Below are 25,920 nucleotides of genomic sequence, written 5' to 3'. Positions count from 1 at the left end.
GCGCGCGAGGAGGGGCGGGGCCCGCGGCGCGGCGGTGCCATGTGTGCCGAGCGCTGCCCGGGCGCGGAGTCCGCCTCAGAGCGGGGGCAGCGGCTGCCGGGCAGCGCTGCGCTCTCCCGCCCGCAGGCCCCCGCCCCGGGCGGGGAGCGAGCCCGGGCCATGTGCTCCGTGCGGGGCTTCCTCTACGGCTACTTCTGCCTCGCCAGCCGGGCGGCCACCCGCCGTGCCCTGCTGCTCTGCCAGAGGGCGGTGGGGACCTCCTCCGCTGTGCCCGGGCCGCCGCTGCTCGGCGGTACCCGCCGGTGCCTCCTCGCCCTCCGCGGGCTGAGTCCCGCCGCCCGCTGGGCGGCGGCAGGGCGTGGGGCGGCGGGGCCCAGGCCGTGCGCGCCGCGGCGGCGGGACAGCAGCGGACTGGGGGCGGCGGGTGGCGGATTCCGGCCGTCGCGGGTGGCGGTGGTGGTGAAGACGACGCGGTACGAGTTCGAGCAGCAGCGGTACCGCTACGCCGGGCTCTCCGAGGAGGATCTCAAGCAGCTGGTGAGCGGCGGGAGGGGGCGGCGGTCCCAGCCTCCCCGGGCGCAGCCGCCGGGGTGGCGGTGGGTCCGGGAGCAGGGGAGCTTGAGGCGTCACCGGGGCGGTGCGTCCGGAGTGGGCCTGGGGCTTCCCCTCGCCTCGATGCGCGGGGCGGCACCGGGGGCGGGGCGGCTGCCGGGCGGCTCTGCCCGTCCCGCCGGCTCACCGGGCCCCGGAGCTCGACTCGGAGCTGGCGAGTGGCACTGCCGCCGCGGTAGCCCGGGAGGGGCGCTCCTAGCGGCGCCCCCACCCGTTCTCCCTTCATCTGTTGCAAATTACCGAGGGATTTGTGTAGTAAGCGCGTTTGGGTTTTATCCTCGGAGTGATTCCAGCAGCCTTCAGTAAGTTGCAGGGTTTTTTCTCTTGCAGCGTGTAATATAAAATGTGTTTAGATAAGTGCATGCTGAGAAAAACACTACGTTGTGAAAATTCCCTCTGAGACTTAGAAGGGACTCATTGCCATTTCTCCCGCCCCTTTGCTCTGTCACCTCGCCTTACTTCATTCTCCAGGTATTTTTCTAAAAACTCCTCCAGCTGAGCAGCCAAATCTGTTATTCACATCCGTCTTGCTCCAGTCTTTAGAAAAGCCCATTTATTTGGTCTTTAAGAAACATTCAGCACAAAAACAGGTAGCTGTTCCATCAGTGAAGGTGTGCTAAGGAAAGGAGGTATCTCTGAGTGCTGATGTACACACCCAGCGACTAGTGTCTTCATCTCCACCAAGCTTAGTGACCCCATCCTGTTCTGCACGTCCCTGTGACTGTCTCCTTCCCGTGCTCATCTGCTGCTGGTGGAAGTAAAGCGAGGTACCTTATGGAGATACTTTGGTTGCCAGCAGCCCACAGGTCATGAGCTCGTATTATTGTCTTTATCTTGAATAAGACCCATTAATTTGTGTCTGTCTGGTCTCTTACAACTGGAAATGTTGTAGACCTCTACTTGTTTGCAGTGCTTGGGTTAAACTTGAAAGTGTGTTTAACATACATAGCAGTGACAAATGCTGTGGTTGCATAGCTTTGCTTTGCAAAGCGCTAGGGTAAAAAGTACAGTATCTAAAGGAAGATTGTTCTTAAATTTTTCAGCATACTTTGGTCATCCATCTCCTGTGGAATTACTGTCCAAACGTTTTTACTTCTTTTGTAAAGCTCTAGTCAAATTTTATATGGCACCAAGTTTAATATGTAAACATCAACGCGTGTTCTTATTCTCAGCTACATGTAGGTTCCTGTTGCTGACATGCCCCTGTGCTTCCTTTCATATGGTAGCTGTGGAAAAGCAATGTATTTCACAGCTAATCTCTAGGACTGGTTTTTGTCTTTTTTAAGCTTCTCTTGAGGAAGCTTTTCTTGCTCTTAAGTGTAGAGAACCAGGTTGTCCTTAGTGCACAACTAAAACCAGGAAAAACAGAATGTTTGGTCACCTTTCCCTAACCGCATGTGTACAGGCAGGAATGGGACAGTGAATTACTAAGCAAGCAGTGTCCTCAGCATTGCAGAGTCCTGAAGGTGCTTCTGACTGAATGCAGCAATAGTTGCAGTTCCTCTTCTCACAGGGATGCAAGTTTTGCGTTTTCGGTAACCTGTGTCTGTCTGAAGTAAGTGAACGCACGGTGTCTGACTGCAATAGTTGCAGAAAAACCTTAGAGTTTGTCCTTTGGGGGAACTTACAGGTATAAGATAATTTTCCATATATAGGAGAATTCTAGAATTTTTATTCTAGGACTGGTGTTTTTTAAAATCTAGCTTTCCTGTGGAAATACCTCTGCGTGAGGGCTTGCAGCAGTAAAACTCATGATGTTGCCAGGTAGCCCAACTTGCCTGTGTGTGTAGCAATATCAAGTTTGGCTCTTGCCATGTCAGTGGGAGTACAAAGATTTGCTCAAGAACACACTGAATAGCTCTTCCAGAATGTTATCCTTTGAAATGTGAAATAAGAGAGTGAAGGAATTTTCCTTACTGCCCAGTTCTGAAATTTTTTAGCTGACCTGTAAAAGTTTATCTGTTTACATTTTTACATTCTATTGTGACTCTGATCTCTTCCCCCCACCCCAAACTGTTTGAGCTAATGGCAGCCTCAGTAAATATGTTGGGTGAAGGTTCAGGAAACTCTTACCCCTCTGCTGTGAGCAGAGATCACTTCTTAGTGGAGTGATTGTTGCAAAATGTGCCTGTCCCTCTGTGCCGTACTTTGCGGGCAGCTTGGGAATGCAGTGCCTTTTGCTTCCTGAGGTTAGGTGTGCTCTGTGTCTGCTCTGTGCTCCCTGTGCCCCTGCTTCTCCTGGGGAAGCTTCAGATGCTGCTCCCAAGGCTGCTGATCCCGGAGAAATGGGGCCAGAAGCTGCCCTTGGACCTGCAGCAAGTCCCTGCTGCTGCTGCGGCCCAGGGTGATGCTGGGTTTATCCTACAGGTTATGAATTGCAGCTGTTGTGCATGGGGGCACATGGGGGCTCGGTGGCCAAACAGCTGTGCAGAGGGCAGGGTGGGTGTCCAGGCTTCCAGGACAGTGTGGTGTCGGGCAGTGGCAAAGAGTGAAAGCAAAAGCGCATGGGAGAGGTTTGGGTTGCCTGATGCTGTTAGCTAACCCAGAGGATGGGTTGGTGGGTTGGTGTGTTACATTGCAGGTGCTCAAGCTCTGGTGACCCTGGAGCTGGCTGATGGTGTGACAGCATGGAGACGTGAGGGGGCCCATACCACGGATCTTCAGGTGTCCAGATGCTGACTATCTGAAATACAGAAGTTCAGTTTCAAGGCAATGTTAGAGGCTTATATTTGAGAAGCTGTACCTGGGCTTGTTTGCCTACCGCTTGCAGTTAGAAGAGATGTTTGCAGGTTCCTAGAAGATGACTGATGTCTCTATTTGGGAGCTTCAGATTTTAGTATAACATAAACAATGGTCATTATGGGCTTAAGCAGTTGTGCCTGGTGACAGAAACAGGAGAGCAGACCTGAACTTAGCTGTTGCAGTCAGTGTGTTTGTGTAATAAGACAGAAAATGCAGAAAGTCACTCAATGCAGAAGTGACACTGCGTGTGTGCCTTTGGGCACCCATCCTCATTAAATGAAATTTGTTCCATATTTAAGAAGGCTGAAGATGAATCATTGGTGTGCAGCAATAGATATTGAAATATTATACAGATCATAGCATGTATCATATATACGATATATTTTATAAATCACAGCATACTAAAAGAATCAGAATATCTGAGTATCAAAGTTGGCTGGCTGGTGCTTCTAATGGCAACAGTGGCCCTGAGCAGCTGTGGCCTAAATACTTCTGTGGCCTTGCTTTTGGGCACACCAAGTGAGTTGTACTGTACAAATGCTACTAAATGTTGCAGAGTCAAAGCTGCAAGGTCACGATTCCCAAATTCTTTCTCTGTGCAAACAGGGACCAGGGTGGTGAAGAAGCAGTGTGGGCAGCAGGAGAACAGAGCAGTTGGGGAAGAGATGGAGAGCAAGGGTGAACACTCTTCAAATGAAGAGTGGTAGATCTGTGAATGATTAAATCTTGCATCTCTACGCACATGTTATATATGCTTGCTCCAGGTGGTTGTTTTTATATATCTTATGGCAGATGCTTACACACAGGTCTTCTAAATCTCTTTATAGCTGTACCTAATCACATCTGACTGTCGTAATTAGTATTCTAATTCTGAACTATTTTGAAAATTGTAATTGAGTGCTCTGAATGCTGTTGTCCAGGGGAGGATTTTAGAGTCTTTAGTTCAGAAGGGAGATTAGAGACCTATAAAAATGAGAGATTTCTAATACCGGGAAAGAAAAATGCCCCCAAATGACCCAGCACTTTAAAAAGAAATGTTGCATCACTAAATTCTGTGCATCAAATCACACAAGAAAGAGTTTTGTTTTCCTTCATGAGATGTAACGAGACTGTGGGATTTCTGACACAGTTACCAGCTTAAAGGTAAATAAAAATACTAGTAATTTTCTTAAGTCCCTACAAACAGTTTGTGTACCACAAATGACAGCAATTTGAATTTCCTCTGACCTGGTTATTGGGATTGGCATCTAAATACAGCTGGTTATGAAAACGAAAGATCCAGTCAACTAATAGTAAGGCTGCTATATGTCCTGACTCCATTTAACTCTCAGCAAATCCATTCAGAGCAAGCATTGCTGTTGTCCTTGTGTAAGCTAAGAGAGCTGAATATGCCAGTAACATTAATAGATAAAGCTAATTTCCTGAGTCCTGTTTTTCTTTGATAGTGCAGTTGAGATACAGCTGGTGACTTCTCAATGCTGGAAGGCGTCTAGGGAAGATCAGTGATTTAGCTGTCCAAACACACTTCATATGTGGTTTTAATTACCTTTGAAAATGTCTTGTCAGGTGAAAAGTTGTTTGTTTTGGTCTTGAATGGGGAAAAATTATTCAGTGTGGACCACGGCTGATATTCTGTTGTGACTGGTTAATGTGTCTTTATTTGGAGTGGGGAGGGAGAAGAAGGAGTTGGAGTTTGGGACAAGTTTTGGCTCTTTTGGACCACTGCAACAAGTTGGTAGGGATGGTCATCTTGGAAGTGTGAAGTTCATACAGAAACAGAGTAGTGTTTCTGCTACAGTAGCTGCTTTATCATGAAAATACATAATTGAAAGTTTGACATTTTCTGACATTTTCTAAAATACACTAATTTTTATCTGTTTGCTGTACACAGCTGGTATTAAACATATTGTAATTGTTAAGGAGAATTTAGGACTTAGCACAAATTCTCGTCTAGTTGCACATACTGTTGCCACTGTTTGAATAACGAAAATTTTCACGTTTCTGCTGAATTCCTGACATCTTGCATTAGCAAAAATGTTTTATGGAAAACAGGGGAGTTGGCTATTTCACCTGAAGCTGATGAAGCCTCACTTCGGAGAACACTTTCCAATTTGTCTAGAACACAGTAGTAAGCATTAATACAAAAAAAGAGAGAGTAATAGAAGGCAGCAATAGGCAGTAAGAATTACATGATTAATGAAATAATTTGGTTTGATTTGATTTCTTGAAAACTGGTATCTGCCTAGAGAAGAGGTAGCCTGTCAGCAGGATGTTGCCTCCTCTAAAAGAGGCAGAACATGAGCTTCGGTGTCCTGGGCAGGGCTGGTCCAGCGGGAGCTCCTGCCCTCTGGTGCACCAGAACGATCCCGCAGAACTGTGGAGGGTGGGGAAGGGGGGTGCATGGGGGTGTGGAACACCTTTCCCCTGCCTTCCCCCCCAGTTCCTAATCTAAGTGTTTTTAGCACCAGCTGTTACTGATCTGCACGTTAAAGTTGTCGTGTTTGTTAGGAAATTCTCTATTGGGATAAATGTACTATTTTACCTGTAATGTGACAGATGATTGATTTTTTAATTTTTTTTTAATTACCAAAAAAAAAAATTTCTTAACCACCTTTTACATGAAAGGGTGAAAGATACATTTTTAGTATTGCTTTTGAATTACCTTTCCTACGTACTAGTTTTTTGCATTTGGGAATTTCACAGTACCACCGCAAGGTGTGGTTTTGGAAACTAGCCAGGTATTTCATTCTTAGTTTCTTGTTGTAGAGAGCTGCGCTTCAGCCCAGGTGTGGGTGATCCACTAGAACTCTAATTACAAAATGTTACCCAAATATTTTCAAAACACCAGGATTTTTACAGATATAGGGAAGGTAGCAGAAGGAAAAAGTATTATGCAAACTTCAAAGTTCAGCAGAATTCTAATTTTAAAATTAAATCAGATAATTCAGCAGAGTCTTCAAAAATTGTGTTTTGTTTTCTTAAAAAAAACCACAGTTGAGCTATTCTAAAAATCAGTAAGTACTAGGGTATTTACTCCACGTTCTCTTTGGATCCAAATGTACAGTGGTACACTTGAAGGTAATATCTTTAAATAGAAACTTATTTAATGAGTGAAGTGGTACTGTGAAGCTTTTTATCCTTCTGATGAATTCAGACTACCCATCTCTGCTTATGTTTTAATGTGAATTATTTCAGACGATGTTCCAGGGAGCACATAAAAGTGCTTAAGAACTGTTAGGACTGTTGTTAGCTGTACCTCACCCTGAAAAGGCCTCATCTCAATCTACTGAATTTGAAGCATTCAGGACAGAGGTTATAGTGCACCAAGGTTATATAAAGGTAAAGACACTTCTTTCAGAAATAAAATTTTTGAGCTAACCCACTGAAAACTTGGATGTAAATGTTTTTCAAGTTACACAGTCTCTATGTACAGTTGTTCATCTTTGCATTTGAAATTTGGTATACTTGAATCAATGTTAAATAACTTCAGTTCCATCTGTTTTTTAAAAAAGTTCCTCCTAGGTTGTCATTCTGTCATAAGAGGAGTCTGGAAAATGATGGAAACAAATGGGATGTACTAATTCATTTTTCCACAAGATTTGTTTTTTCCAGTAAGCTATTCTAGTACACTCAGTCATATATAGCAAATAGATGCAAAAGTATGGTGTTCCAGTGTACCTGAATTAAAATTTATGGACTACCTCACCAAGCACCTGATAGTATATACAGCTGAAAAAGACCACTTTTTGGAAGTGATGTTAATAACTGTTTTAAAGTAGTTATCTAGTTGCAATTTATGTTATGTTGGTATCCTGCTGAATTAGTGAGAACTGAGTGACTGAATTGCCTGGATTGCACTGAATTTCTAGAAACTTACCAGTGCAAGAAAGTAGTTACAGCTCTGTTTATAGTTAACACAACAATTTGCTTTGCATTAGCCGTTGAATTAAAACCACTATGTGCATTCCTCAGTTGTGGTTAAAAAGACAATAATACTTTAGTGTGGTAGATGAAGAATTAGAAAACAGTTTGTGGCATTTTTACTTTTGTTCATGTACAGATCAAACTCTTGCCCCAAAGCAGCATTTCTGTAAAGCTTCAGGAACATAGCATTGCCAGTTTCACATTCCATGTGAAGAAATTATTCAAGTCAGCTGCTACAGAAGTGATGTCATACAAAATGCTACAATATACCATCCCCTTGATATTCGTTACTCTACAGCAGATACAGAGGCAGCATTTGAAAGGCTGCCATGGCTGTGTATTGAAAGCTAGGGGTCTAAGTTGCTGAAGAAAACAGTGAGGAAAGTATAAGCGAAAAAATTTCCTAGCTAAAGCAGCACACTGGGCTTCTACAGCATGAGAGGTGACACAGAAACCTGGTAGAAAATGAGCAAAAGGGCAGGAGCAATATTGGAAACAATTCTGAGCAATCAACAACTGGTTAGTAAATGAGGTAACAGCAGACAGGCAAGAGTGTTGGTCAGATAGGACCAGCCTACTGCCTTGCCTTTGTGGTAGGTATTGACCTACTGTATGGGTTAACCTACCACAGTTTTTTATAAACAAACCATTGATGGCCTGTATAATGTCTAATAACCCAGGCTGGGGAGGGAGGCAGAACTGGGCTGAGAGTCTGCAGCTTGCAGCGCAGCAGTGGTTTGTAACTGAAGACTTGATTAATGTTTGAAGCTTTGTAGAGAACTTAAACCTGAGCCTAAGTAGGGCTGATTATCCGTAGGACTTTAGTTTGGGAAGCTGCATGTTTTGCTACTGCTTTAGCTAAGGTAAATGATTATTATTAAAGCCATCCTGTAAACAGTGTTTGTGGATTGCATTTTTTTAACTGTTATCTGAAACCAATCATTTTAAGTCCATTTGGGATCTGCAGGTGCTCAGTGAAACTGATTCTCAGGTTCACGTTGAGAGGGCTTCAGAGCACTCCTGCTAGTCTCAATTACCTGGACCAAAGGTCTCTGAAAGAACTGGATGTCCCAAAATGAGTAAATCTGCTAGTACTGCAAGCGTGATTTTGCTTAAACCTGCCCTATTGTTAGCGAAGAATTTGAGCTGGAGGCTTATCAAATAAATAATGAATCAAATTATCAAATAAAGCATGAATTCACTGATGTCAAGGTTTAAGGACCTTGGTTAACCAAGGTTAAGGAGAATGGAATTTTTCAACAAAAACTAAAATTCCACTGGTGTTTTTCTTTCCAAATGTGGTGACCCTACCATGTCTTTTTTCTCTAGCAAAACCATGCAATATCAGACTTCATGTGAAAGCAAGTAGGAGAGCACACTTCCGCTTCTGAGAAGGTTAATTCAAGAAACTTCTGTGAAAGGAGAATCACAGAATCGTAGAATGGTTTGGGTTGGAAGAGACATTAAAGATCATATGGTTCCAGTACCTGTGCCTTGCAGGGTCACTTTGCACTAGACTAGGTTGCTTAAGCCCCATGCAACCTCACCTTGGACACTCAGCCTGTCCTCACAGCAGAGCTGTTCCAGCCTCTGATCATTTTTGTGGCTCCTCTGGCCCCTCTCCAACAGGTCCATGTCTTTCCTGTGCTGAGGGCTCCAGAGCTGGACACAGGACTCCCGGTGAGGCCTCACCAGAGCAGAGGGGCAGAATCACCTTCCTTGGCCTGCTGAACATGCTGCTTTTGATGCAGCATAAGATACTATTGGCCTTCTGGGTTGGAAGTATGTATTGCCATCACATGTCCCATCTTTCATCCACCAGTACCCCCAAGTCCTTCTCCACAGGGCTGCTCTCAATCCCTTCATCCTCCAGCCTGTATTGATACCAAGGGTTGCCCTGATCCAGGTGCAGGACCCTGCACTTGGCCTTGTTGAACATCATGAGGTCCACATGGATCTGCTTTTCAAGCTTGTCCAGGTCCCTCTGGATGGCATCCTGTCCCTCAGGTGTGTCAATTGCACCACTAAGCTTGGTGTCATCTGCAGATTTGCTGTCATAAGTATAAATACAGCAGTTGAAGCTCCTAAGTGATAATTGTCATGACAACTCTCCTCTAGTTAGAAGAAATTACAGGTGGCATGCGGTCCTATACTTGAAGTGAAAGTTGGTGTCATATCCAAACCTGGACATGAGTTGTATTCAGCCACCAAATTCAACTCCCCAGTCAGTTTCAGCTGATGCTGACAAACCCACTGAATGTTCAGGATTGCTGTGGTGGTGCCTCAAGGAAATCCTCTTCTATGGAGCACTTGAAATGTGTCTCTGAAGTGCAGATTTCCACTTGGCAGGTTCTGCCATGGCTAACTGCTCAGTTTATTTTTATCTCTTTTGTGTTTTGCATTTTAAGATTCAGAAGCGAAGTCATGCTTTAATCCTATTTGTTGGTATGTGGGTTACATTACAAATAGGAAAGCTTAGTAAGTGGTTTGAGCTCTTAGAAAGTTCAGTGTTTGTCTGACCTGTGAAGAAAACTGGATTTTTTTAATGTGACAGTTGAAGATTTAACTTACCTAGTAGTTAACACTAGAACATAAGAAATTTAGTTGCATGCAACTATAGATGCCAGTCTTTGGCTCTTAAGCAAATATTGAGTCAGTGTTCCTTATTTGTCAGGGAAGCTGAGGAGTGTATTATTTGAGGCTTGTGCTATATTCAAAGCTTTTCTAGTGTAAGTTCAAAACTTAATGCTTTTGGAATTTTTTCTTTTTCCATTTTCCTGTCAAAATAAATGCTTGTTTCTTTTAAAACCGAGAGAACTAACTTTGTCTATACCTGGGAAGGGGGGCAATTTCTCTTTAATAGTGCTGTACTCTGCCGAGAAATGATTAGATGTTTTTGTCAATGTCATAGTATCTTCATGTTAAACTCCTGTGTTCAGCTGTTGCTTTCTAAATCCATTTGTTTGGTGGTTCTTTCTGTAAAAATTAGCCAGATTGGCAAGCTGTAATCTGTTCTTGTTTCCCTTCTGGGGTGTGTGCGTGGGCAAGTTCATTGTAGAAAATTAAGAGAGCAATAATTTCTAGATCTGTGTTTTTTGTTTGTTTATGTTTGTTTGTGGGGTTTTTGTGGGTTTTGTTTTTCTAATCAGGTATTTAACAAGCACCTGATTGGTACACTGAGGCATTAATTCCACCTGATGCAGTGGCAGTTTAAGGCAAGATGAAGGTTAGTGCTGTCAATCCAGGATTAGCACAATAAAAATATGAATATATGTTTCATATATGCATATTCATATATAGGCACAATAGATTGGGAAGGTTCCTGTTAATCTTGGTGTACTAGGATGAGATGTAGAAAGTGGTTGATTCACATTTGCATTCTGGACAACATTCACATTACTCTTTTGAGAGAGCATGCTGTTCTATCCTAACGCCTAGGTTAGCAGTGCCAGTGAGAATTGGCTGTAGCTTTTCTTTTTCCCATTCGCTAACTCAAGGATCGTATTCCAAATATGTGGACAACAGTGGGTATTTGGGTGTTATTTGGCTTCCTGTTTTTTTTTTTTTTTCCATATTCGTGGCTACAAACCATGTCCTCTTTGTGCAGCGTGGCTCCTGGAGGGCCAGCATTACCAAAGGACAGCAGACCCAGCGTCCAAACCCAGTGGGGTGAGGCTTGCCAGAAGTGAGAGATAAGGTGCCAGGAGGAAGGAGCTCTGTGAAAAATTATCCTTTTATCAAAAAAGGATCTGGCCAGAAGATACCAGAACTTTTTTAGGCATTCAGTCTAGACCTTTTGTCCGTCATTCTCCTGAGGAAAAATAGCTCCATTATAGGGCACATTCTGCTCACCTGAGTGTGTTTTCCAGTGCAAGTTCTTCTGGAAGTCTGCTTTGCATCACATCTCTGCTGTGAGGTTTAAGAATACTGAGACTGTGCCTGAATATATTTTTGGCCAGTTTGTCCCTGTTTTCTTATGCTAATGTACTTATAGCTACAATAGTTCTCATGTAAATATTAATACATTTTATTTTACATTCTTGTGGGCTGTTGAGGTCAGATTAATAGGCCTACAGTTGCTCTTGTTTCTTCCCACTCTTCGTGAATACTTCTGCTTTTCAGAACTTCCACTAATGCCACCTGCAGCTGACTACCCTTGTGCTCTTATGTGACATTTCCTGCACATTTTAGCCTTATTTTTTTCCTGTTCCAGGAGCCTCAGCAAGTGGGACTTGGCAAACAGCATGCTTCCTGTGTGTTTGCAGACCTAGAGCTGATAACTTCTGTTCATCAGTACTTTTCCTTTGCTCTTACTGATCTTTGCAGATAACCGCTGGAGGGAATTACTCAACCTGCAGTGCGGGGCTCCAGACCTGTGTGTGGCCCCTCATGTAGGCTTTTACAGCTTCCACACCAAGAAATGCCAAGTATTCTGCAGTTTGAAGGTCCTGAGCTCTGTAGGAATAGTGTTTTTATTTTCTTACCCATGTCTAGAGGGTCATTCTGCAGTTTCTGGAAGAATATCGCTAAGTTTGAAATGTTGGGATTTTGTAGTATGCTCCTTTTACTGACCTGACAGGCTTCTTCCCATTCTTTGTTATTTTTTTAAGTTCTCTGTGTTACTAAAGTAAGTTTTGCAGGAGTGTATAGTACTGCACCGTGACACTTAGTTAAGGATTTTTTTTACATTTTATGAGGTTTTCTTCAGTTTCATGGGCCAAACATATCTTTTTATTCCATGGAAGGAAGTGACTTTTTATAAAAAAGGCTAGTGGTGAAATGAAGTAGAAGGATTATTTTGGATGAGAATTTTTTGCTGTAAAATGTCAGAGCTCTGTTGTTTCACTTCATTTAAGTCTTAATGAGGATTTTAAAAAACAAAACCCAAAGAAACTACCTTATAGAAAGCTGCTTACATAGGTGTTACCTGACGTTTGGTATCTCTGTTTTTCTTCAGGTAGACTTGGTGCTCAGATCAAATTGTTACTACATGCAGTTTCAAATGCCAAATAAACTCAATATGTGTCTGTCATAATATCTGTTTCTTCACATTTTAGCCAAGAATGGCGATACTTTTTACAAAGACACCTGCTCTGTAAGACTTTTGGACTTGCTTTGAATGTTGAAAATGGAGGCTGGCCTGTCAGACCCTTTCCTTTTGGAAGGATGACCATGACAATTGTACATCAGAGCTTCCTCTGAAGAAAGAAGTATTTGCATGTTGTCTTCATGCAGAAGCTAAAACCAATGGGACTTTTTGAGGGGTGGGTTGGTAAGACCCAGGCCTGGGTTCACAGGCCTGTCCGATGAGTGGGCTCAGGAGCCAGGCTCTCCTGCAGTCTGGGGTTTTTTGTACATCACACGTTCCTCCCAGGCTCTTTGGGGAGGTGATCATGTACACAGCAACTCAACCAACCGTCTGATCTTTGCCTTCAGCTCTTTTAGACCAAAAAGGAGGTGGTGGTCTGTAATTTATCTTGTTCTTTATCCTTGGTGCAGAGCTCTTTTAAGGATTATTTGTTGTCGTTTCAGTGTTCAGGTCCTGGCTATGAGGCAGGATCAGAGGCAGTAGGCTCAAACTGAAACAGAGGAGGGTCTATCTGAACTTTGGGAGACACTTTTTCACTGTGAGGGTGGCTGAGTACAGGGACAGGTTGCCGCCAGACGTTGTGGAGGGTCTGTCTGTGAAGGTCTGAAGCCCAAATACAGGGTCCTAGGCAAGTGGTTCCAGGTGGCCCTGTCTGAGCAGGGGGCTTGGACCAAATGGTATACAGAGGTACCTTCCCACCTTAGCCACTCTGTGAGTCTGTGGCCTCTGGCAACAAGAGCCGTAGACACTTCTCTGCTTCTTTGGAGCAGTTACACGAAAAGCAGCTGATGATCAGCATTCCTGTTCAATATACTTGACTGTGGTTAGGCTCCGGCAGGCTCTCACTTTGTGGGTGCTTAGATCAATGGACTGGTGAGTTATTTATCTCTGAACTAGAGAGATGAGGCTAGAGATGAGCAGCGTGTTTTTAATCTCTGGAGCCTTTTGCAAATTAGGACGATTCATTAACTCCGTAGATGTATCTTCACCATTTAAACTCAAGGCCCTATTTTGTTGCTTAGTGATACCTGCTTGCCTGTTCTAGAGATAAGTTTGAAGACGAGACCTCTACCCATATGATACCTGCTTTGTGGTGCTGCTCTTAGCAAGAGTGGAAGTATCCCTGGAAATTCTTCAGCCAGTCATGAGGATACAGACGGTTTATTTGCTAAGCATCTTCTTCTGCCTTGTGAGGATGTTGTTGAAATACTTTAACACACCTAAGGGAAATGTAAGTTACAGAATAGACACTGTTCCACACCAGTGACACTACCCGTACCTGTCCTTGCTAGTAGTGCCCATGAAGCGTTATCTGTAGGCTCGCCACTGATGTTGGTGACTCAAAGTCCTGAAGATGATAATACAGAGATTCATTACACTCTTTGTTCTGAGAGTGAAGCTCTTTGACCAAGTTGAAAGATAGCATGCTGACAAATTAGCCAAATAAATGAGGTACATAAAATGGCAAGATGGAGTTTTTGGTACCTGTTGTGTGTGGAAATAGCAGCCTGAAAAACGTATGCTGCAGCAGCAATCTGCTTTTCAGGTGCTCGTCTTTCATTCATGGCAGATATTTCTAGAGGGGAGGCATGAATGGGAACCCTGATTTTAGCAGTACAGTTGATTTTTTTTTGAGGTTATTTGCTGTGGATTTCTTGTTCTTTCTGGTAGTAAAACAAGGTAAATTTGTGCTTCAAACATATAATTGAAAATCCCTCTTCTAGCAAATTAGAGCTATGGTGCTCAGAAGCAGATGTTGCCTGTGGGAGGCAAATACCTTCTTTTATCCTTTCCACTTACATTTTTCTGCCCCAAATGGATCATGAGAGGCTGACAGCAGACCCTGCAATGGGCAGAGCTGTAACTGGCCATAGCCCTGCTTACTGTTTCCCTCCCCACAGCAGGACAGGAGCACCATTCAGGTTCCCTGTGCAACACCATGGGTGCTGGAGGAGCAAGATGTGTGCAAGCATGGTAGTGGGGAGTAGAAACAAGGAGTGTAGGTCTGTGAGGCAAAGTGATGGGACATAACACCCTGTACCACAGTAAATCAGTATCAACAGGTTTTTTCTGGTTATTTTCTGATCACTCACGTGCTTATCTGTGTGTGGGACTAATCATGGCTGGAAGCCACTTCCATTTCTGCCTGTAGTGGTGCTGGTGGCATCCCCACAAAGTGCAGGAGCTGCTCTGCTGGAGGCAGTTTCCTGATCCCAGCTGTAAGACCACCTAAAGATTTTGTTCTTGCAGGTCAGTTGCTGATTGTAAACACTGTTAATAGGACTGTGATGCCTTTCCAGAGCAACCAGTTCCATAAGCTGGTTCCAGTGCTGCAACCAGTTCCATAAGCTGGTTCCAGTGCTGCAACCAGTTCCATAAGCTGGTTCCAGTGCTGCAACCAGTTCCATAAGCTGGTTCCAGTGCTGCAACCAGTTCCATAAGCTGGTTCCAGTGCTGCAACCAGTTCCATAAGCTGGTTCCAGTGCTGCAACCAGTTCCATAAGCTGGTTCCAGTGCTGCAACCAGTTCCATAAGCTGGTTCCAGTGCTGCAACCAGTTCCATAAGCTGGTTCCAGTGCTGCAACCAGTTCCATAAGCTGGTTCCAGTGCTGCAATTCCTTCAGCACTGAATCTTTCTTCTTGCTTAGCTCATGGTTGGATTACTTGACATCAACAGTTTTGGGTGAAGAAAGATTGCATTTGTTGGGCATTGGATTGCAGTTAACTGTAATTGTCATATCTTGCCAGTCCTCCCCACTTTGCTGTGGAGTTCTGTGGTGTGGGAGTCTCTGTGGAAATGCAATTAGATGTGGCTCTCTGGCACCATTTTCTCTTGGAAGGGTGTGCAACAGTGAGTAAAGGCACTTGAGTAAGTTGTTGGAAGTTCAAGGTATCTGGCACAGATTATTTTCTCTACACGAATGCTAGGAGAAGTTCTGGTTTTAACTGCTCAGGGCAAAGGAAGCAATGGCAGTGTAATTGGAGAATAACTCAGGCTAGAAGGAGCCTCAGGAGTTCATCTAGTCTAGCCTGCTGCTGAAAGCAGGATCACTATAATTATGAGAATGTATTTATAAACTCATTTTGCTAAACATCCATTCCACCCTCTTCTACTTGTTTAGTCTCCATGCAAACTTGTATCGGGTAGTACCCAGCCCCACATGAGCACATGCTAAGTGAGGTGAAGACTGAGTGCATACAGGTGGTGACTGAATTACTTGCACAGAAACCTGTTTCAAAAAAATCCAGTCTTCAGCCAGCAGTCTGATCTGCCTGCTCATAAGTCTATCTATATGAACTGCAAAACATTCATATGGTCTAAAAGGTGTGTGAAGATTTGATTTAAATTCTCTGACTTCCAAGAAGAATGATGCTAAAATAGAACTGCTAAATACTGTTTATGTTGTTATTGCTATGAATTTGTTTGAAAAATCTGGTTTATAGTCCAAGGGACAGTGTCAAAGGTAGTAGGTAGAATGTCCTTACTCTTTTTTTGACACAGGGGACATGTCACCTTTGTCACCACTCGGCAGTCTGCCATTTTAGCTCAAATACAATTAGACGGTTAATTCTCTAGGTATTTCAAAGAGACATGTTTTCTTAATTATTGTTCCTGTTGCATTTTCTGTTGTCCTCTATAGCACAGTATTTTTGACTCTTCAGGTAATTAGCTGTTTGTCTGGGTGCTTTTAGCACATGATAGGAGTATAGTTACTATAACTATTTTATGTAGATTTACCTAGGGTTAAATTACTTAACAGATTCAGGGAACACAGAGTGTCTGTAGTGGCACAGAAGACAATGTAGCATACTTGTTTGCATATTTTTTTAGAGCCCTTGAAAGGTCTGTGATTTGTTGGCTGCTGTGGCCACGTAACTCATTTAATGAACCAATCAGTGTGAGCTGACTGGTATGTATAGAGATGTAACTAATGGAATTCTTATAAAAGCATGTGTCTCTACTGAGATAAGATACATGGCTTTTTTATAGCTTCAGTTACTCAAGAGCATTTGCTGTAGCGATTAACTTCAACAGAATCAATTTATGTCTTGCAGCTTGCCTTGAAGGGATCTAACTATGCTGGCCTGCTGGAGCGGCATCGCATTCATACAAAAAACGTGGAGCACGTTGTAGAGAGTTTACGGTAAGAATGTATGTATGTTGAGATTTTCAGACAAAGTGCAAATATCCATTGATTGTGTAAATCAACAGAAGGAAGCTTTGTGTTACAAACTCTAATAAAACAAATACTGAAAACAGGGTGATACAGATCAACAGTCATCCCTGAAACAATCATAATGTGGACTAGCTCAGTTCAGTTAAGTAACACACTTTGAAAGTAACATACTTTGAAAACACAAGAAAAAGATGTAAAGTCTTTGTGTGACTGTCAAATGCTTATAAGCCAAATAGCAATGTAAATTGTGTCACTAATTACGTATCAGTTTTTCAGAAGGATGTGACAGGAAACAATATAGGATACACTCAGGCTTTTTCTGCACTTTGTAGGAACGAGGGGATAGAAGTTCGTCTTGTAAAACGTCGTGAATATAATGAAGAAACAGTTCGGTGGGCAGATGCTATTATATCAGCAGGAGGTACGACTTTATGGAAGAGAAGTATTTGTTTCAGTATGTTTTCATACATACTTTTAAAAAAAAATTTGCAGTGCATGAAGCATCTGCACATTTTGACTGTATGCACATTTTGAAAACAAATTGGTCATCTAATTGTCAGAAAATATGACCCAATGCTGTGGTTGTGACCGTTCTCTCTATCTCTAGTGTTTAAAAGTGTAGAACTGGGAAGTGAATCCCAGTGCATGGCCGCTTTGGAAATGTTCAGTATTGTTTTGTGTAAAATAGTATAGACTGTGGAATTTACTATAGTTTTCAAATAAAGAGGATAAAATGCTTTCTGTCATATGATTATACATAGCCCTAAACAATACTCTTTAGATTTTTGTATGCGAGATGGAGATTAATGTACTACCTTTTCCTGCCCTTGCTCAAACTGTCTTTCTTGCTTCCGCACTTAATTCCAGTGACTGTAGTATCTAGTTGGATGGTACAGGTAAATGTACGTGTCTTTTGAGCAGCCTCAGAAGCAACTACAGCTAACCTGGTTGTTCCTTTTTAACATTGGATTGCAGCAGTTCGTTCAGTTATTTTTGTGATTTGCTGCAAATACTGCAGAGTGTTGCTGGGCTCTGACATAATGTTCGGTCATGTGTGGCAGTTCGAGTTGACCAGGCTCTGCCTTCTTGAAGCATCCTAATATACTCCTGTAGAACTCCTCCAAAGAACTCCTCCAAGCTGGAGATTAAAGTGCCAGTTTGGCTGTGGCAACATCTGTCACGGTTATGAGGCAAGCAGCTGGGAAATGATATATCATCAGAGGGTTTCAGAGGTTGTGTCTTGGTGCAAAGACTGATTCAGGTTATTGCTGTCCTTCTGTTTAACAGACAGGACATAATACCAATAGCAGAAGAAGCCAATGACACTGAAAGAATTCTGTTTCAACAGCTTTATCTAAGACTTCTTTTCCAAGTGTGCTTATTTGGGGCCAAATAAGACCTTTAAATTGTGCCTTCTAGGATGAAAATGGAAATTGAACGAAAGTAATCGTGTTCATGTGATTTGCAGTAAAGTTTGGTATTGTTTCTTGTGTCCTGTGGCTTTGATTAGCAATACTTTATACATTTACTTTCTTAAAGAATTTCTCTTACCAGCTGATAGAGAGAAATTTCCGTAAATCTCTCTTCAGACTCGCTTCTGCCAAATTCAGTTGCCCAGGCCTGTGTAGCTGTTAGAGAAGTAGTACTTTTTCCAATCACATTTGTCGTCTTGAATTCAGTTGTCACTACACCACTCTGAAAGGGGTTAGTAGTTTTGTGGTCCCATTTTATTTCTGTGCAGCGTATGTGACCGATTGTTGATACAAAAATATGTAGTGATAATGCTGCAGGAGAGATGTGAAACTGTTTTCTTCTGGGATATCAAAACATGAAGTGAAACTAACTTTGGTTCTGCTTTTTCTGTAGGTGATGGTACAATGTTGTTGGCAGCCAGTAAAGTCTTTGATAAATTTAAACCAGTTATTGGAGTAAATACTGATCCTGAAAGGTAAAAGCACATCTGGGAAAGCTATGCTTTATTGAATATCAGGCACAATATACATCTATTTCCATGATGCCTGCCTCTGGCATTTGGCAGCATAAATGTCTTTTTTTGTGGATTGTAGCTATCAAATGAACCTGTTGTTTTATTAGAAAAGTTTCCACAATGAGTTATCCCATCTTGTCGGAGAGGACATTAAGGGGTATTGGATAAGCATGACTGTGTTAAACTGCTACATCTGTTTTCACACACCAGTGTAACAGCACTTGGAGTTAGTTAACTCATATTACTGACCAGAAGTTTGAGGCTAGAGATGGCAGTATTGAACAGGGACAGGAAAAGGGACTTAACAAAAGGAACTAACAATGTGGTGCCTGAACACAGGGAAAGTTGGTTTCTTTATGAAGATGAATCCTATTGGAAATCTGATAGGGCCTCAGATGAAGAAGTTTGCTTTGGTTTCTTCATGTAAGCCATGTCATAGCTCAGAGGACGCAGTCTCCTCAGCCGGTTAATGGCATTTAGTTGTCCTATTATAAACTGCACACAAGTTGCATCCACCTAGCTGTGAGATTGATTTGGGCAGGTGGATACAGTGTTTTAGTACTGCCTGGTTGGTATAACCTTCAAAAGATGACTAGCAAAACTCAGGATTCACCAAGGCTGTGTCTGCTGAGATTCCCACATATAGATTTCTGCTTTTGATATTACCAGTTAATTTAATCTTAGTAGGTAAGAAAGTGGTGGCCAGAAGTTTTTGTTCCTTCTGTATGTTACTTCCAAAACATTTCAAATGCTGTGAATAGATGTTCTCCAGTATCAAGCCTGAATAGCAGGGTTCAAATAACAAGTGCCTTCAGGTTATCAAATATCACTCATAAAAGTGGAACAGCATTTAGTCTTCTGGCTTTGACATGAGATTCGTTTGATCTTAGGCATGTTGCTTACCTGTCTCGTATCACTAATTTGTGTGTAAATGGAAGAAATTTTCTTTCTAACTTGCAAGGTTTATTAAGCTTGAATTCTTTGGCAAGAACTATGCTGACAGGAACTATATTAGTTACCTACATACTCCTGCAGGATTACTGTCTGGATAGCCAGTTTTTAGGGAAAATGTGGGAGAAAGATCTTATATTTCACACGTACACCCTAGGAGCTGAAAGAGGTGTGTTGTTGCTGATGTGCTGTTATGTAAGAATAGTATAGATTCACAAAGATCAAAACCTAGCTTTGCTTTATGTAACAGAAGGAGGTGTTTGGTTTGGTTTATGTTATAAAGATGCCAGATCTTAATAGTTATACTGTCCTTTTCATTGTCCTTTTTTTCTTCCAGATCAGAGGGTCACTTGTGCTTGCCTGTAAGATACACACATTCGTTCCCTGAAGCGCTACAGAAGCTTTATTGTGGTGAGTTCAGGTAGGATTCACTGATCTTTGGTTTTCCAGAAACTGTTATCGTTGTCAAATACATAATGATGTGCAGTTCCTAAGCAACAGATAATGCTTAGTGAAAATCTTAATGCCTCAAATAGTGAATTCTGTGTAGATGTTTACCATGTTAAAAAATGAGTTTATGGTCAAAAGTGAGATTAGAATAGGAAGTATAAAATTGTCAGTTCCAGCAAAAAGACTTGTTATGACCATCAGTAATGGATTTTATTTTCTGACTTAGCAAATTCATAAATTAAGAACTACATTGTCATAAAGGCTGTATTGGTTTACATATTTTAACACTCAAATTCATGTGTAGTAGAGGGGTGTGCCATGCTGATAGAAGCTAATGAAGTCTGTTGCATCTGGGGTTTTGGTGATTAAGGTGGAGTGGCTACCGTTTTGTTAAAAGATTAGTGTAAGGCAAAGCTGTTTTTATGCTGAAGGTAGCTCGATGTTTTTAATACTAGATATTCTTAAAATAGAATCTTACTTGAATTAAGAAGGAAGCAAGCTGAATTTTAAAGGACAGACTACACGTAAAACTTCCATAACACCAGGGAAGAGTTTTGTAAGAACTATTTAAAAAGAGACATTGTTCTGTGGTGTGTTAACATTCCAGAATAATTTTATGATGGTTTATAATGGCAAACCTTCAAACAGAAATAAGCCATGCAGGTGAAAATATATTGCAGTTGGATTTTATTGATACTTCTGGCATATTTGATTTGTAGCTTGAAGTGTAACTGTATTTGTTCCAAGTTCTAAACTGAGGTGAATGCAGTCATTTGGACTGATTATAGATAGCTGAAGAAGTTTCAATAGGTACTACTAAGTGTAAAGGTACTTTCAAGTCACATGTTCTGAAACTCAGAAAACAAAAGCTTTTATCTCTCCATCATGCTAAGTCGCTTAGGTAAAGCTGGTAGGGCTAATGCAGATAACCTCCCTTGGTAATGTGGCACTTCCAGTGTTTTCTTGGATGCCATATTATATTTTTGTTGCTGACACTGCTGTCTTGTTGCTCATGGTGGAGCTGAAGGCTTGCCAAAGTGAAACAGAATGGATCTCCCTGGTTATTTTTTCAGAATAATAGGAACTGATATTCCTAAGCAAGGACCTGAGCAGGTGTTTAACTGGGCAGTTCTCAGATTTATTTGGCCCTAAGGAAACTTTAGAATAGGTAGGCAACTGGATGAGCCTATCTGGAAGAGCTTCTGGTGGCTCAGAGCTCCATAAGGATGGTGAGGTGCCAGAGACTGGAAAAGGGGGTTGTCTTTTCTCCTTATCCTTGAAGTGTCAGACACTTCAGTGCAACAGTCTGCCTAAGCACTTCCCGGTAGTCCCATGAAACAAACGTCATCATTGATTTATAAAGGACAAACTGTATCAGACTGTGCATGTTTATTTTTTGTGGTAAATCGTTTAACAGGATCTCAGAATAGGAGTATAATAAGGGAACAAATCCCATCAATACCTCCTGTAGGAAAAATTGAAAAATTTGAATGTTGTAACAGCTTAAGGAAGAATGCCTTTTATATCCTTGTCTTTCTTCAGTTTAATTCCTCTTAAGCATCCTAACGTTCTTAGGTTAGGAGAGATACTTAAAGTATAAGGATACTTGTAGCCCTAATGTATAAAAAGGTTTGTTTTTCAAACAAACAATGGTAAAAATACATACATTGCTGTATAGATTCCTGAGAGCTTTTTGTTCTCAAAATCATCGCATCAGTCATTATTTGCTAAGTTAGGATCCCATGCCTAAAAAGATTAGTTGTTATCTATAATGTTTGTAGACTACTTTTGGCCAATGTCCTCTTATTTCACATGTACAAAAAAAAACTTAGGTAGCAAATTTGTAAGTGTAAAGTATTTACATTTTAGTATGATTAACTTTCTAAATGCAGAAATGATAGTGGAAGCTATAAAACTTGAAACAGACTTTGAATTTATTTAAGTTTTAATCTTAAGATGCTCTGCTTTGAGAGTGAAGACACTCTGACCCTATCTAATTTTGTAATGAATATTTCAGGTACTGATACCAGCTTCTTTCTTCTCTCTAAGGTGGCAGTGGCGGCAAAGAATCCGACTGTATCTTGAAGGAACTGGTATTAACCCAGCCCCTGTAGATTTGCATGAACAGCAGCTAAGCCAAGAGCAGCACAGCAGGGCTCACATAAATGAAAGGTTCCAGGATCAAAGTGAGTTAAAATCTGACGAGAATGTAATCACTTTGCTATGAGAACTTGGAACAGGAGATAAAGATTTTTAAGAGCTGAAGTATTTGAAGCCTGATTGCTGTATTTGAGAGACAGGGAGAGACAGCTCTAATTAGCTGAAGACCCAGATTAAGGTATATTTATTCTGGACTGCACACTTAGAACCAGTTTTCATTATTAACAGTTAATTTAGAGATGGTTTTAAATAGTATCTGCTGGCAAAACACCCGAGCTTTTTTAAAATGCTGTGTTTTTAGGGCTTCTGCAGACACTTCGAGTTACCACGTGAACATTTTACCATGCATTTAGCTGCTCCACACTAAAAGTTGTGTGTGAGTGTGCACGTGCGCTCTTAACTTGTGCTAAATTTGAGGTAGGTTACTTGACAATTGAAAAAGCTGGTCTCAGACTGCCAGCAAGCAAATGAGAAATTAGAAGTGAGAATCTCTCCCTGGGCAGTTCTTAGGTCATCAGACACCTTGGACTGTTTTCTTTATGACGGCTCGAAGATGCATGGTTCTATCCTTAATCTGTGTCTACCACTGCATTTCCTCGCTGGGGAGTCCTTAGGCAACATGAACATTAACAAAATCTCCCTTAATTACCCTGTGGTACAAACTCTGATTCTTGGAACTTCATCAGAACTGTCTGTTAAGTCACTGTCAGTAAATTTAACTAGGCTGTAAGAGGGACTGACAGAAGAGAAGACTTCAGTCTGTCTGATTGCTCAGTGAGTTTTCAGGGCAAGCAATGTCTGAACATAAGTGCCTTTGCCTTACTGACCTTGATTCAAATATTTGTAGTCTCCAGTAAAGGACATTGACTGGGTACAGACTAATTAATCAGTGAAAGATTGAGTCCTTGAGGAAAGTAGAGCACTAGATCTAGAAAACAAACCAAGGCAGCAGAGTGTGTCCTCCAATGACTTGTGAATTGTTTTGAAAATCCATGGTTTAGAGCCATGATTCAAAACTGTTATATTCAATATCTGCAGGGTCTGACATTTCTGGTCCACATCTTTTACCAGTGAGAGCACTCAATGAAGTCTTCATTGGGGAATCTCTTTCCTCCAGGTATGTTTGATTGTTTGTTGTTGCAGCAAGGCACAATTTACTTAATTTCCTTTTATGACATTGCAATGGGCAATCAATGATGGGATGTCTTTGCTGTCAAATTTCAGTTCTAGTCCTTGAATATATAACACTGATTGTATTGTTGCTGGTTACAAAGAGTATTTTCAGAGATGTAGGTGCAGTGATGTTAATCTCTGGTCTTCTACCTTCTGTCTGGCCATTCTTTCATCATTCCTGGCTGTTTCCTTTCCTCTTCATCATTTTACTCCTTTCCTGGTTAGTTAGTTGTTAGTTAGTTGTTACGTACCCAAATACCTTCAGTTACTGTCTTTACAGTGGATTGAAGATTTAAACTGCCTTTTCTCCTACATCTCTTCTTAAATATATTTTCATAAGCTTTTAGCATGACCAAGCAGAAATAACTTTTGACATGACTAAATACTCCTTTCCCTACCTCTCTGTCACTAGAGGCAAAGGTATCCGCCTGCCTTTGGCAGAGGCTTTGTTACTGTAGGAAACCGTTTATTTCCTTGTAAGAAACCAGTCTCCATCAAACCTTGGTATTGTGTTATCCAGGATAACTTTGACTGTTCTTTCTGTCCTGAAGATCAATGCATTTCTACCAGCCAAATGATAACAAGAAAGATGTGGGAAATGTGACTGGGGCTGCGGGAAAGGCGTTCAAATGTGATCTGTGGTCAGGACTTGGCCAGGTTTTTACTTGTATTTTCCCTTTATTCTGTATCTTTTTTTTTTTTTTTTAACTTTAGAGAGTAACATATTCTTGTGTTTGTACAGTGCCTGGAACACTGTGGTTGCTGCTGGAAACAGTATTAAATGTTCCATGAGTGCTTTATTCTCCGTCTGGACTGCAGCCTCAGACTGGCAGAAGGAATTAGTCTCAAAGAGATACAAATTTTGCTCTCTACTAAATCAGACCTAATTTTGTCAAGATTGTGAAAGGTTTCTTAAACTTACCATGATAGAGGAACAGAAAGCTGCTTTCCAATGCTTTAGAATAGCCCTTTCCTTCTAAGTGTCACAAACACATTGTGCTTTTTTGTTCCCGTGTGTCTGAGAAGCATTGGGGGAAACAATGCCCGTAGGAACAAATCTCTCGTGATAGATTTTCTGTTAGTAGGACCTTACACTTGAAAACTAAGTAATGATGTCACACAGATGAATCTTCTGTAAAGTTCAAACACACTCATCTGCTCTATATTAAGACAAAATGACTCTAGATGCTTCTGCCAAAGTCTTATTCTGCATGTCAGTTAAGAAAACAAGGAAACTGAAAGAAAAAAACAAACACCACCACCTTTTATGTGTAGCTTGCAAAAATTATCTCAAACTGAATCAAGCTATGCACCTGTGTTCTTAATTTGCTTCCAGTTCTTTCATTGTCCCATCTTCTCAAGAGTGAGTACATAAAATGCTCTTAGTTACCAAGAGTCTAAACTATTTGTCACCAAATATTCTTCACCTAAAACACATCAGTAAGCTCCTTTTACTGAGAACGGTGAAACTCAGTTGTGCTGAACACAGTGAATGTGTTGTTTTTCTGAGGGTACCTATTAATCTGAAGACCACGTCATACTGTTTGAATTAGGCACTATGAGCAACTTCAGTTCATAAATATACACTGGGGTGTTCTGAAGCTTAGCGAGAGATACTATCTGGTCTCTCTAGGCCTAACATTAGGAATCCCCTGATACATAAATAATACCATGCAGAATGATGATTGTGCCCCAAGACATACTACATTTGAGTTTTAGGAAGAATTTGCCCTGGAGAGAAACATGAGCCTGCTGACTGTTGTAAATCTAAAACTGTTCGTGAAGAATCACAGTGGATTTTTAATTACTGAAGTGATGAAGAATTCAGCTTGAAGCCATGGTATTACTTACTGGCGTTGGAGTCCCTAACTTCTTAGTGTTCACTGAGGTAGTTTTATGAGACCCAGTCACAGCATAAACACAGTTTTTTGGTAGTTCAACAATTATGTGAACAAGGTAATGTATGCGTGGTTTCATTTGTAAGTCCAGCAAACCCTGTTTGTGTACAGAGCTATTCCCAGATGAACCACAGAGGTTTTTGTGCAGAATTTAATTTGAAAAGTAGCTCCAGAAATACTGCTTAAAAGTTTATGCTGCAAATCACTTTTATCCATTGTAAAAGCTGCTATAAAACAGTGAATCAAAAGTGGCTGCCAAATCGGAAACACTGTGCGAAGTGTGTGAAATTGTCATCCAGATTTGAAAGTAGCCCCTCTAAATTTTTATGTGCCTGATAAGGCTGTGTGTTCTGTCTTATTCAGGGAGAACTTTAAGTCCTGCAAACCCAGTTTTAAATTCTCGCTTCATAGGGCATCCTATTATGAGATATCAGTTGATGATGGTCCTTGGGAAAAACAGAAGAGTTCAGGGCTTAATGTGTGTACTGGAACAGGATCAAAAGCATGGTGAGTACATGCTCTACATATTGCTGCTTTGATAGAACAAGTCACTTCGGATAAGCTAGGTGAGATGGACCAATTTTGCTTAAGCGTTTTGTCCATGCTGAGACAAAACAGTGCGTGTCAGTTTTATCCAAATATTCTCACAATTGGTATGGTTCAGAGCTGTCTTGGGTGTCTGAGAAAAGCAGAGCACCCCACACTTGTAGGTATGGAGAGAAAAGCTGAAAGGATGAGGAGCTCAGGCATTGAGAC

At 41.6% G+C, this 25,920-nt stretch overlaps 1 protein-coding gene across 3 annotated transcripts in view; it reads left to right on the top strand.

Annotated features, from left to right (window-relative positions):
- Nucleotides 1-25,920, top strand: part of NADK2 (NAD kinase 2, mitochondrial) — a 33,293-nt gene continuing 7,373 nt past the window's right edge. The window contains exons 1-8 of one of the 3 annotated variants that reach the window (XM_065047565.1): nt 1-537; nt 16,424-16,512; nt 16,878-16,966; nt 18,412-18,493; nt 19,821-19,904; nt 21,983-22,119; nt 23,132-23,214; nt 25,505-25,671. In XM_065047565.1, the coding sequence (XP_064903637.1) occupies nt 40-537; nt 16,424-16,512; nt 16,878-16,966; nt 18,412-18,493; nt 19,821-19,904; nt 21,983-22,119; nt 23,132-23,214; nt 25,505-25,671 (1,229 nt within the window). In that variant the 5' untranslated portion in view covers nt 1-39. The remainder of the gene's footprint in view (nt 538-16,423; nt 16,513-16,877; nt 16,967-18,411; nt 18,494-19,820; nt 19,905-21,982; nt 22,120-23,131; nt 23,215-25,504; nt 25,672-25,920) is intronic. The other 2 variants (XM_065047564.1, XM_065047563.1) reach the window with 2 other exon arrangements.

Source organism: Columba livia, chromosome Z, assembly GCF_036013475.1.
Source record: "Columba livia isolate bColLiv1 breed racing homer chromosome Z, bColLiv1.pat.W.v2, whole genome shotgun sequence".
Classification (NCBI taxonomy): Eukaryota; Metazoa; Chordata; class Aves; order Columbiformes; family Columbidae; genus Columba; species Columba livia.
Note: the sequence above shows the minus strand (reverse complement) of the source record. Positions and strands in the feature narration are given on the sequence as shown.